Source organism: Paramisgurnus dabryanus, chromosome 10 (genome assembly GCF_030506205.2).
Source record: "Paramisgurnus dabryanus chromosome 10, PD_genome_1.1, whole genome shotgun sequence".
NCBI lineage: Eukaryota > Metazoa > Chordata > Actinopteri > Cypriniformes > Cobitidae > Paramisgurnus > Paramisgurnus dabryanus.
In genome coordinates this window covers 15,936,372-15,949,738 of record NC_133346.1, presented here as the reverse complement: position 1 = coordinate 15,949,738, position 13,367 = coordinate 15,936,372, and the positions used below count along the sequence as shown (strand labels likewise).

Below are 13,367 nucleotides of genomic sequence, written 5' to 3'. Positions count from 1 at the left end.
ACTACTACATTATTAAAATCAAATGTTTAAACCATTAACATCAGTTAATGCACCACAAACTAACATAAATAACTGTATTGGCATTAACTAAAGTTAACAAGAATGAATAAATGCTATAAAAAATTGTGTGTTTATGTTAATTAATGCATTTACTAATGTTTTTACTAATGCCACCTTATTGTAAAGTGTTACCTGTAATATATAATTATTTTTGATATATATTATATTTATACACCTTGTTAATGTTGTACTGTCTTTAATTTATGTTTAAAAAAACTCTATTTAAAAAAACTATACAGTGGCAAGAATAAGTATGGGAACCTTTTGGAATTTCATGATTTTCTGAATAAATTTGTCATTAAATGTGATCTGATCTTAATCTAAGTCTGGAGTATTGACAAACATGTATCTAAAAATAATTACACAAAAATTTCTGATCTTTCATGTCTTTATTGAACATGTATGTAAAAAAAAGTTATGTGAACCCTAAAAATGAATAACTGATTGACCCCCCCACACCCTTGGCAGCAATAACCTCAACCAGGTCTTCCTGTAGCTGTGAATCAGACCGGCACATCCTTATGAAGGAATTTCAGAAGCCCATTCTTCCTGGCAGAACTGTTTTAGCTGTTTTAGTCATATTTTTTGGATGTCTCATGTATATTGCCCTCTTCAAGTCAGTCCATAGCATCTCTATTATGTTGAGGTCTGGGCTCTGACTTGGCCACTCCAAAAGGCGGATTTTGTTTTTCTGAGCCATTCTGTTGTGGACTTTCTCCAGTGTTTTGGGTCGTTGTCCTGTTGCATCACCCACCTTCTACACAGTTTCAGCTAAAATACAGACATTCTCAAATTATCCTGAAGAATTGTCTGATATACTTGAGAATTAATCTTCCTCCCAATGATTGAAGCGGGCCAGGCCCTGATGCAGCAAAGCAGGCCCAAATCATTATGTTTCCTCCACCATACAGTACTTTACAGTTGAGATTATGTTTTCATGTTGATATGCCATGCCAGATGTACAGTAGCACTGTGTGTTTTTTTCCAAATAGTTCAATCTTAGTTTCATCAGTCAACAAAACATTTAGCCAGTACCAATATGAAGTGTCAGTTGGCTCTTTTGCAAACTTCAGACGTGCAGCAATGTTATTTTTAATAAGCTTGTTCAGTGTTTAACATATTGTAGACTCATGAACAGAGATCTTAGCAAGTTCCAATGATGCCTTCAAATCTTCATTCAGTCATTCAGGGTTGTTTCTTTACCTCATTGATGAGTCTTCATTGTGCTCTTGGTGTCATTTTGACTGGGCGCCCACTACTTGGTAGAGTAGCAACAGCCCCAAAACGTCTCCATTTGTAGATTGGTTGCCTAACTGTAGACTGTTGAATTTCTAAAGTCTTTGAATAACTTTGTAACCCTTTCCAGTTTTATGTAAAGCAACAATTCTTGATCGTAGGTCCTCGGAGAGCTCTTTTTGGCGAGGAATGGATCACATAAGCGTGTTGTTCTTGTGCAGAGCAAACTCCAAAAGTTTGAGGGGTTTTTATCAGTCAAAGTAGCTGTAGTCCACACCTTCAAACGTATTATCTTAACAAGACTCCAATTTTTTAGCTTTATTGAGGTCATTAACTCAAGGGTTCACATACTTTTTCCATAAGCACTACGAGTTTTTTGGTTGTTCTCAATAAATTATTTTTTGTGTTATTATTTTTAGACACATTATGTTTGTCAATACCCTTGACTTAGATGAAGATCTGATTATAAATTTATGACAAATTTATTCAGAAAACCATGAAATTACAAAAGGTTTGCATACAGTAAAAACATTTAAAACTCTATTACAGTAAAAAATGACTTCTTCCCCTGTAACATCACATTACAAAAATGTCAACGTGGCGTGAAAATCTATTTCATTTTCAAAGTTGTCCCAATGCCATTTATACTGAAAAGGTTTTCTCTTCCCAGGCTACAGCGCCGTGCTGTAGGTGAACTTGATGTCTGAAACTACACAGCCATAACCAAATCTCCCGGCCCAAAGCAGAGGCACAAACCTTTTGTTCATTTTTTTACCAAAACCACTACTGCAAACTTACAAGACAGCCAGTCAAATCGCTGTTTACTTCACATTGTTTACAATACTATCAGCAGATGTCTCTCCAGCTCCCGTCTTCCCCTCAGCCAGCTACTGAGGGACATCTGATAGTTCTCATGCATAAATACAGAACGACCAGAGTGGTGCTACATCATTGGACTCATTGGAGTTAATAATCTGTAACTTGGCTATCAGGTCATTGATCCACAATGGATAACTGCTGTGATACATTTAAAAATAAAAAAATAATAGTCAGCTTGCATTAATTCAGGTACTGATGTAGTTTACTTTTTTATGCAAACGGAAGACGATTTCACCGGTCCAGTTAATCTTTGTCTTTGGTTTATTGGAGTAAGTGGTGATTTGATACAATGTATAACAGCGGGAGATGAACTTCTTTTATAGCTGTTGATCATTGCAGTGGCATTAAGTTAATTTCTGTTGTTTTGGTCGTGTCATATTTACTACAGATCTGATCTTTGTAAAAGGTATTTACATATTTGACTGGGTGCTATTTTTTTAAGTTGTCAAAGGTTTTCAGAATGATGAAACGAACTTTTTTAACAGTCTAGACTAACACCATTTTGGCCTTGTGATGTAGACAAAAGAAGATTTCATGGTATTTGATTAAGAAAATTGACGTTTTCATAGAGCATTAAAAATATCACGTTAGGTACAGTAAATGTAACAGTTGTTCCAAAAATACGGGTTTAAACTACAACTTATTTGATCGCATTTGTCTGGAAAACCTTGTGTGTGTTAAGTGAAAAAAGAAATCATTCCTGCAAACTTGTTTTTAATGAATTTTTCAATCTATTCTGAATTTAAATTCCTGAATTTTTCAATCATAATTGTTTTTTATTTATTTTACTTTCTTTTCTTTTTTTGTATTTATTGATCGTTTGTGATGCTTCTGTTTTCTGACACGTATGTATTTTGTAAATCTTTCCATTGTGCTGATGTGGTGAGGCTTATGGGGGACCGTCTGATTCAAAATGGTGCTGAACCCCCTCCCACCCGGGTCTCTCTGTCTGTATAAATAATCTGTAGGCTTGAAAACAATGAACATAAGTTACACAAGTTGGTGCTTAGAACAGAATCAGTACACTTTTTATGAATGTCTTTGTACTGTATATTTAACACATAAAATACAGGATATTGTGACACGTGTATGATTTCCGTCATGCTAGCTGTTATGATTATTACGATTTTTCTAAATGTATCGCTATCGATGATTTTCATTTTGAGTTTTCAGGTTTTTTCCATCAATACCTCTCAACGTTTGTTTTCAGGCTAATTTTTGTTTGTTTGACTGTATTAAAAAAACAAAAACAAAGAAATGACAAAAAAGAAAATTTAAAAGATTAAGGAACTGAGCCAGACTTGTCTAAAACATTTTGTGATTTTTGTGTGTTATAACTGATATAATGATAACTATAAAAAATAAATAATTCTGATAAATTCACATCTTTGCCTATGTGCGAGTTATTTCTGGATTGGAGGTTGTGCGTAGTAGAAGAGTATTTAAGGAAGGTTACAGATTCGCAGAGGTTTCCTACTGACCGCTCTGTCTCCTGTCTGTCTGTTTAGTGGAAGTGAATGCTGTAGAGGTCACGGGTATGAGTAATGTTTCTGTGACACCTCAGCTTTCTCTGCGGACTTTACGGCGGAAATCCTGGCTCCAAGGACAGGAAAACAGGTTTTCCTCTTTCATGACTCTCAGGATATCGCTCGTTTCATACCAGCCTGTGCATGCATATTTAACCAGCGCTGCTAGTACCTGATCATTTTGATAATAGTTGAACTTTTGAGAAGTAAAAATGTTGAGGTTTTGTAAAATTAATGATTTAATCTGTAACATTTGCCTCTCTATCGCCACCTCTATCTGAAACACGAAATTGCAGGTTACTTTACTTAGGCTTATCTTTACATTTGATGAGAAACAACTGACCTTTCCTGTGAAATCCGATCTGACAACACTACTTTACTAATATAAGCTTAGGGGGGGTGTACACCAAGGTGTTTACTTGCATCCAGTGTACACTGTAAAAAAATACATCATTAAAGTCAATTTAACCCACTTTTTTAAGTTTTGACTTGTGATTAGTTGAAAATAACTTCAAAAAACAAGCTGAAATTGATTAACTTAATTTTTTTAAGTTGAAGTAACATAAAAATATGTTGATATGACATAATTTTTAAAGTGTATGTTTTCAGTTGTGTCCAAGGGAAGCACTGCGCTTTTCGAAAATGCCAGCAGCTGGTGGTTTGGCGCTCTGCATTTTTCCACGCCCAGTGCTAAGCGCCCAGAGTTAAAAAAAATGTCAATGTCACTTTTCACTCAGCCTCCAATCACAGTGAAGGAGGGGTGGGACAAATGCCACAACAACCAACCAGTCAGTCTCTCCAAAAAAACGTGATTATGCGATCACGTGATTCAAAGCATAATCAGCCAAAGTCCGCATATTTATGCGGGGGCCGCGTTTTTTCAAATACGCCACACTTTTGCAGCATAAATTGCAGATCCACATTTTCATAGCAAAATCACAATTATCTTAGCAGAAAGCTGAAAAATGTTGCATTTACCTCACACTGTTGCCATGGGAAAGTTATGAAGTGACGTGATTATGTGACATGAACATCATTGAAAAGCTGCAAACAGTTTTTGCAAGTTCCCAAAGTTTTTGCAAGTTTCCGCAGTTTTTGCAAGGTATAATTAATATTCCGCATATTCTATCGCATTTTTTAAGAAAACGTGCGGCGAGATCAAGGATTTTTGCCCACAACAATCAGAAAAAAACTGCGTTTTTCTGGAAGTACTGACCAGTGCATCGTACAGTGACTGATAAACAAAACAGAAGTATCATAGCACTACCAAAGTGCTTAGCTAAAAAAACGCTGGCAAGAGCCCACAGTTGGTGTCTGCCGTGGCATTTTCAGTCACGTTTTTAAACGCTTTGGTGTATTAATGTTGTTAATCAGGGTAAGGTAAGGAGACAGATTTAAACAATGGTTGTACTTGCACAAGTACACAACTTAAAAGTTACAGACTGCAGATTTAAAATACAACAACATCTGGCACACCGCTTATTCTTGGGTGTAAATAAATAGTTTTTTAGAACATTTTTTTTATATCAGGCACCAACTTATTTGCACGCAAGTTGATGAAATGCAACAAACAAACAAAAAAAAACATTGTAGCTTGGTTGTTTTATTTTTCAAGTTTCATAATCCCAGAATCAGTGAACTGTATGTACTAATAGATAAAAGTATTCATCCTGTTTTCACTCTTATCAGCCTAGGGTCTATCACACACTAAGACACAGCACATCTGCATGCCCTCAGCTCAGCTGTCCAGGAAACAAAAATCCTTACGGAGCATCCCAATCCCCCCCTCGTGCCCTATCAGCTCCTGATATGTCCTGAGAGATACAAAACAGACATTAAACCCCCACACCATCCACCCCAACCAAAGTAAACACGGCCCAGCAGGACTAAAGGTGAGAAATATTGGAAATGTGGAAGGTATTTATTTTATAAATAACATGCTTTTAAAACTATGCATTTTATGTATTTTGAGTCTCTGCGTTGCAGTATAGATCCATTTTCTCAAACCCTCCAGTCTGAATCCAGTCTGTGATGTTTGAATGCAGAGGTTGCAAAGTAAATTCAGTGTTATGTAATGCCCAGTTTTGCCAACTTATAGTCATTGTGTTACACTGTATGGCCATTTACGCATTTGGCAGAGAGTGCATTACAAGGTATACGCTTTATCAGTATGTGTTCCCTAGGACTCGAACCCATGACCTTTTGAGCTGCTAATGCAATTCCCAACCAGTTAAAGGGATAGTTCACCCAAAAATGAAAATTACCATCATTTACTCACCCTCAAGGTGTTACAAACCTGTATTAATTTCTGTAGCCCTTATTCTGTATTCCAAAGGATTTTTGACAGCTACCCTATATGCTTGATGCAAAAATAAAAATGCAATCATCAGAGAACCCTGGGAGTTAATGCAAAACACCCTGTCGAGTGTTCAGATCCAGGAGAGGTCACAACCCTCTGATAGTTACCCAAAAAATCTGCCCTGGCCCCGACAACGCCCCCACCCCTCAATACTAAATGCCCCGACAGAGGAGTAAGGTTAAAGAGAGAAGGGGAGTAAAGAGATATAAGCAGCACATCTTTGTGAAAGGAAGGAAAGCATACGGCAGGAAAGGAGGAAGAGAGAGAGAGAGAGAGAGAGAGAGCTGAATTTAAAGAATGTTCCATTAGAGTTCAGTTCAGTTTTACCCAGACACTGCTGCTATTTAACTGCATTTAAAGAGATGAGAAAACTCACATAAGACTTTATGTACCTGATTCAGACTGAAGGATTCATCTGTGTTTCTTTAAGTACGTAAGGGACGTTTTGAACTTTTTTACAGAAGGTGATTTTGGAGAGAACGGACAATTAGCTCGATTTGTCTGAAGTAAGTAAATGATTTTGGACTTTGCATTGCACATGCACCCGTTTCATGATGTCATTATGTTTCTAAAAGTGTAATATGATGTTTATGTTTACACAAAAAAAATTTAATTAGACTTCATACGTTAATTTCTACATATTGCTTCAGGGGTCTCCAACATTTTTTTTTTTTTTGAGGGAGGGCTACTTTTTGATATAGTCTACTTAAACCTTTTTTTGTTTTACTTGTTGATTTTATTTTATTTTGCATGTTGATATGTTTTGGTATTGTTTAAAATGTTAACACGTAAACCAAGCCAAGCTAATATAAAAAATGTGTAAATAAATAAATATTACAATTGAGACTATTAATAGACTCTGTGCGGGCTACCTGATGCCCGCGGGCACCACGTTTGGAGACCCCTTAGATCTTCTTTCGAGCTGTTTCTTTATTCGGTTGGATATATTCTGCACTTTTAAGCATTTAGCCTATAAGCCTCATGGGCCCAGATTTGTCTAAAAGTGTTTAAAATAATAAAAATAAGTAATATAAAAAATAACAATTCACCTATGACAAACTAAAATCTCAAGGATTTGCTTAAGCTTTAAAACGGCTCCTCTGTGAGATACATAATAATAAATCTGTCTGGCAAGTTTTATTTCCTCAGCTTTTATAATAACTTTTCAAACAGTCGGTCAGAAATCATTATTTTGTACATTGTTTTAAAATTGTGGACATTTTATATTGAGTCAAAATTTTTGTCATGATGACAACTTACAATTGACCTATACTACAAATTACCGCCTGCCCATCAAACAGACATCTGTATATCTTGTGAAGCATCCTTGGGTTTCTGAAAGGCTCTATATACTGTAAAAAATACTTTGCTGCCTTTACATTTTATGTCAAGTCAACTTAGATTTACAAGTCAAGTCAACTTACTATTATTTATCTTAACAAGAGATGAGTTGTTACAACTTATAAAATGAAGTTGACTTTTTAAACTATGTTTTATAAGTTATAACAACTCACCTGTAGTTATAACAACTCATCTCTAGTCAAGATAAATAATAGTAAGTTGAAATAACTTGTAAAACTAAGTTGATTCAACAAAAACACACTTTTTAAGGCAGTATTTTTTTACAGTGTATAAATAAAAATTATTATTATTATTATTTAAATCATAGTCTACAAATGTATTAATTTTATTATACATGTTTATATTTATAAATATAAATAACATTATTTATTTATTATACTTGTATTAATATAATTTTTGCCCTGTGCAAAATCAACATGTGTATAAAATATGCAGTATTTTATTGCCACTTATTAAATAACACTGAGACACTACAGGGATTCATTGTAGCCCATTGAAGACTTCCTTAAGGTCACGGCAAAATGCTCTTATACGACTCAAGGAGCTGCTTGTGTGGGAAAGGTTTTTAAATCAAGATCTTGATAACATCACATCTATTAATGGATGTTGTGTCATACTTGTCTACAGACAAAGAAATTGGGTCCTCTCCAAACAAACAAACAAACCTCAGAGTTTCAACAGAAGACATTTTCTTAGAAAGGAAGAGCCAACATGTGATCAACCAACGCTATCTCATTGCAATTCGTACATATTTTACGAGGTGGCTAATTCGTATTAATTGGTACGAGCACATTTTTATACACATTTGCCTTGCCACCATGTGACGTTGGGGTTAGGGGTGGGGTTTAGTTATTGTTTTTTATGATAATCGTACGTTTTTGCACGATTATCTTTGTAGGAATTAGCATATGTACAAATTCAGGCTGGATGAGCAAGAGCTGCTTGAGATATAAAGAGTAGAGACGTGATCTTAAACATTTCTTGAATGATTTAGTGTTAATATTCACAGCGTTAATAGTTTTTATAAAGAGGACTTGGCACGAATGCTTTCTGACAGTTACTTAAACAGCATAAATTATAGCCAAGTGAACACTTTCCAGGTATCTTGCCTATAAAAGATTACTGTGGATCTGTAACAAGCTCTAATGGGCTATTTATGAGACTTTTTACAATGTTAGTCGTTTATATGCGATCTGGTCGGCACACATGGTTTCCTGGACGGACATTATTGTTTAGTACTTTTTAGTCATCCTGGAGATCCGGGTGGGGTCAGAGATGGGGCGTTGGGGGCTTCATTTCCTTCTGTTAAACTATCTTCCCTTCCCTTGACCAAAACAGAAATATTACCCACACTTTTAATACAGTATGCTATAATAAACCTCATTGTACTTTTTTTATGACCTTTACCAGAAGAAAAACTGGATTTACACCCGATTTCACCCACGTGGATTACACCCGAAGGGCCGATGAATGGCAAGATGAGTCTTTCCCGTAACGGGACCCTGGAGAAACCTGTTGCCCAGCAGCCATCTTTTGAACGGGGGGAGCCTGAATCCCCTCACCCTCGTCTTCACACTGGCTCCATCTCCTCAAGCACTCCAGTAAATGCTTCCAGCTCAGGGGTGGTGGTTCCTCCTCCATACTCGATAGCAGGCAGTGCTGTGAATGATCCTCCTCTGGAGCTGAGAGGCTCTTTAGACTGTTGGGCTTGTTCTGTTCTGGTGACGGCTCAGAATCTGATCATCGCTACGGTCAACATCGGTCTGGCTGGAATTGTCTTTGGAGTCATCCTCTTGCCGTCACTTGTCATGGTTGTTTTTGGCTTCCTTTGCCATTCGACGGTAAGCATGTTAGGGATTTTCAACTTAATGTTAACATTACATCTAAACTGACCCTGTACATTCTGGATTTTTGTTTATCTTTAATTATTGGTAATTGTGATAAAGTCAATACAGGAATGAAGTAATTTCCTTAAAACTCAGGTCTGCTGAAGCTTTCAAGTTTAAATTTCCTACTTTTAAAGTGGTATGCTTTTAATGGTTTGGTTGAATGTGACACGACTATATGTAAAATACAGGCTAAAGTCTCATAATCTAATTTTGTTTGTCATAAGTTTTATTTCACTCATTGATCTTTTACATGACCTTACTCAGTCAATATTAAATAAATAAATAAACACATATATATATATATATATATATATATATATATATATATATATATATATATATATATATATATATATATATATATATATATATATATATATATATATATATATATATATATATATATATATATATTTAAGTTTTATTTTCACAAATTGTTCTTTACATTACGTGGCTTGATTTTATGTGGACAAAAGTAAGTCACAAAACAAGACCTTAGGTGGGTTTTCACTGACAAGGTCACAAATGGTCATTTTTATTTCTTTTATTTAACCCAGTGTTTGGTTTTGGCCAAATTTTACCCAATCATGAGTTGAAACAACCCAAATGTATTAAATCTATGAAAAATAATCTTTCTTTATGTGTCCTCACATCCCATGACTCCTCCAGTAACCACTATCTAAACTTCCCTGCAAATAATGAAGAATGCTTAAATTGCTCTAGTGTCATTCAGTCAATGATGACTGAATGTCCCAGAGTTTATTAAGACATTAAAGGGGACGTATCATGACAATCTGACTTTTCCATGTTTAAGTGCTAAAATTGGGTCCCCAGTGCTTCTATCAACCTAGAAAATGTGAAAAATATCAACCCAGTAACTTAGTTTTGGTAAACCATTCTTTGCAAGCTTGTGAAAAAATAGCTCATTGAAATTTGTCTCCCCCTGTGATGTCAGAAGGGGATAATGCCGGCCCTTAATCTGCACTATCCAACCAGGGCACTGCCATGTAGTGCATAGATCAACTAATTTGCAGTTTAAAGGACACACCAAAAACCGCACATTTTTGCTCACACCTACAAAGTGGCAATTTTAACATGCTATAATAAATTATCTATATGATATTTTGAGCTGAAACTTCACATATGTTCTCTGGAGACAACATAGATTTATTTTAAAAAAGTCTTGTGAAATGCCCCCTTTAACACAAAACACCTGTGTGAGCAAAGGAAATAAACCTTATCACATAATCCTCCCTTTATCCCTTTACTCTTTCATTAACCTGTCAACCATATCTTCTCCAACTGAGAAGCTTCAGTCTCACAGACAGACTCCCACAGGTTCACCATATGTCAATGTTTATATTAATTCACAGTCTTATCTGATAATATAAACTATATACTGAATTGAATGACACATTCATGTGCACCTATTATTTCTTTGGCAACACTTTACAATAAAGTTGTATTATTGTATTATTTGTAAACATTAGTTTATGTGTTAACTAATATAAACTAACAATAAATAATACTTCTATAGCATTTATCAATTTTAGTTCATGTTAATTTCAGCATTTAGTAATACTTTACATTTTTTAAATTAAAAACTGTTAAAATTAGTTATTGTAAAAATGAACTAGGACAATTAAATGGATAGTTCACCCAAAAATGAAAATTCTGTCATCATTTACACATCCATAGTAGGAAATTGACTTCCATAGTAGGAAAAAAATATTTTGGAAGTATGTGATAAATGATGAAGAAAATATTTTGATAAATGATGGTCAGCACACAGTTGACGGTTCCCATTGAATTTCATCATATTTTTTTTATTCCTACTATAGAAGTCAATGGTCACTATCTGCTGTGTGTTTACCATCATTTCTCAAAATATCTTCTTTTGTGTTCATCAGAAAAAAGAAATTTATACAGGTTTAGAACAACATGAGGATGGGTAAATGTAAATGATGACAGAATTTTCATTTTAAAGTGAACTATATACTATATATTTATTAAAATAAATATTTTAATAAATAATGGTAAGCACACGTTCATGGTACCTACTTGTTTTACCTACTATAGAAGTTAATGGGTACCATCTGTGTACTTATCAAAATATCTTCTTTTGTGTTCTGCAGAACACATAAAGAAACCCATACATGTTTAAAACAACATGAGGGTGAGCAAATGATGACAGAAGTTTCGTTTGAACAAATGAACAAATATTAACAAATGCTGAAAACTATATTGCTTATTGTTACCAATGTTAACAATTTGAAACGTTGGTAATTTTCTATAGCTTAGAGCATTGTGTTAGCAAGGTCATGGGTTAAATTCCCATGGAACACACACACTAATAAAGTGTAGACCTTGAATGCACCGTAAGTCGCTTTGAAAAAAAACGTCTGCCAAATGCATAAATGTAATGTATGTGGGAGCATTATTCATGGTCTTGACTCACTTTTAACAACTTATATTTTTCTTAAAGGTTCAGCGCCATGGCAGTTCCACCTACTGTTCAGATCTCTTGGATGATGGAGGCTGTGTGGCTTTGCTGGTTGTGGGCTTTCTACTGCTTGCACCGCTTCTGGTTCTAGCACTCGCCGCTTACTGCAGGATGGCACGACACCTCCAGCTGGGCCTTTGCTTTATCCCCTACAGCCGAGCCGTCTACAAGAACCTGCCTGCATCACGTCATCGAGGATTAGGGGGCTGCTGTGGCCAGCAGGGGTCAGGAGAGAGCGAGGGAAAGGGAAGCGTTTGGGTCTGAATAGCTGCAGTGTTGAAGTGGATTCTGAAATATGAAATCATCATAAAAAGGGACCTGGTGAATTTAATGTGAATAGCAGCAGTAATAGTTAACATATACTATATACTTATACCAAGACACTGAGTTACAGCAATGCCATTTAAAGAAAGAGTTCACTCAAAAATGAATATCTCTCAAAATTGACTCACTTCCTTCCAATATGGTGGCATGTTGATAACTTTAACTGAATTTTCATTTTGGGGTGAACTATGGTGTATTTTTAAAGGTGCATTGTGTAACTTTTAGAAGGATCTCTTGACAGAAATGCAATATAATATACAAAACTATATTATCATTGGTGTATAAGCACCTGACGTAATGAACTGAATTGTTTTTATTACCTTAGAATGAGCCGTTTTTATCTACATACACCGTGGGTCCCCTTACATGGAAGTCGCCATCTTGTTTCTACAGTAGCCCTAAACGGACAAACTGTTCTACAGAGCACAGTTTGTCCCTATGTTGTTTCATGGTGCGTTCACACTAGATGCGAATGAATGCAAAGACGCAATTGACATCCTGCGATGCGATTCGCGCAAGTTGAACAATCTGAACTTTAACCAATCAGTAGCTTGCTCTTGTAGTGATGTGATTATGACGTAGCGAGCAGAGGCAGAAGTATGAAACAACAATGGAGGACAAATTGAGCATATTCATATCTGAATTTCATGTGCGAATGACATGTTTTTTACACGCAAATCAACTAAAAAATTTCAAGTGTCCAACTATGTGCGAATAGCGCAATTTATTCGCTTCATTTGCATCTAATGTGAACGCACAGTCAGACGACGACATCTTTGCCCTGTGGCGGCTACAATATGCTTTTGGAAGTTGAGGGGTGGGTTGTTGGTTGCAATTCGCAATCTGACCACTAGATACCACTACAATTGTGTCTTTGTCCTAAAAAAATAATGTAGTTTCATTTCTTTTCTAATGTTTTTATATACTGGAAGAAATGCTTTGTACATTTTATATGAATAAGAATCTTTTTTAAAGATGAAGTCTTTTCAAAACTGTTCTTTTTCTGTAAAACAAATAAAAAAATGTTGCCATAATGCCATGAATTATCAAGTATTTTAAAATATTCAACACGTAAGTAATTCACTGCAAACACCTCCAACATTTGCTGATCAAAACCTTGTTACTTCATCTGAGCTTGATTTTGGTTTTTTAATAATACACAAGCGCCTGATAATATACTGCAAAAAAATCTAATTTGACATCATTGTTAAAAATTATTTAAAAATACA

The 13,367-nt window shown here is 35.3% G+C and overlaps 2 protein-coding genes across 2 annotated transcripts in view; both read left to right on the top strand.

The window, feature by feature from the left end:
• The window catches only part of kdm6bb (lysine (K)-specific demethylase 6B, b), a 31,267-nt gene extending 27,709 nt beyond the window's left edge, over positions 1-3,558 (top strand). The window contains exon 21 of the mRNA XM_065290641.2: positions 1,967-3,558. Within this exon, the coding sequence (XP_065146713.1) occupies positions 1,967-1,990 (24 nt within the window). The 3' untranslated portion in view covers positions 1,991-3,558. The remainder of the gene's footprint in view (positions 1-1,966) is intronic.
• A 124-nt stretch (positions 3,559-3,682) lies between these two features.
• On the top strand, positions 3,683-13,272 carry tmem88a (transmembrane protein 88 a). The gene is made up of 5 exons (XM_065290642.2): positions 3,683-3,792; positions 5,391-5,593; positions 6,522-6,566; positions 8,833-9,263; positions 11,797-13,272. Exons 4-5 carry the CDS (start codon positions 8,889-8,891, stop codon positions 12,076-12,078), a joined length of 657 nt encoding a protein of 218 aa, XP_065146714.1. The 5' UTR covers positions 3,683-3,792; positions 5,391-5,593; positions 6,522-6,566; positions 8,833-8,888; the 3' UTR covers positions 12,079-13,272.
• Positions 13,273-13,367: the final 95 nt, after the last annotated feature.

What these genes read in the sequence shown, in the direction of transcription:
- tmem88a (XM_065290642.2), top strand. Translation starts at nt 8,889, where the DNA reads ATGAATGGCAAGATGAGTCTTTCCCGTAACGGGACCCTGGAGAAACCT. An exon ending in GCTTCCTTTGCCATTCGACG is followed by an intron (nt 9,264 to 11,796) that starts GTAAGCATGTTA and finishes TTTTTCTTAAAG; the next exon opens with GTTCAGCGCCATGGCAGTTC.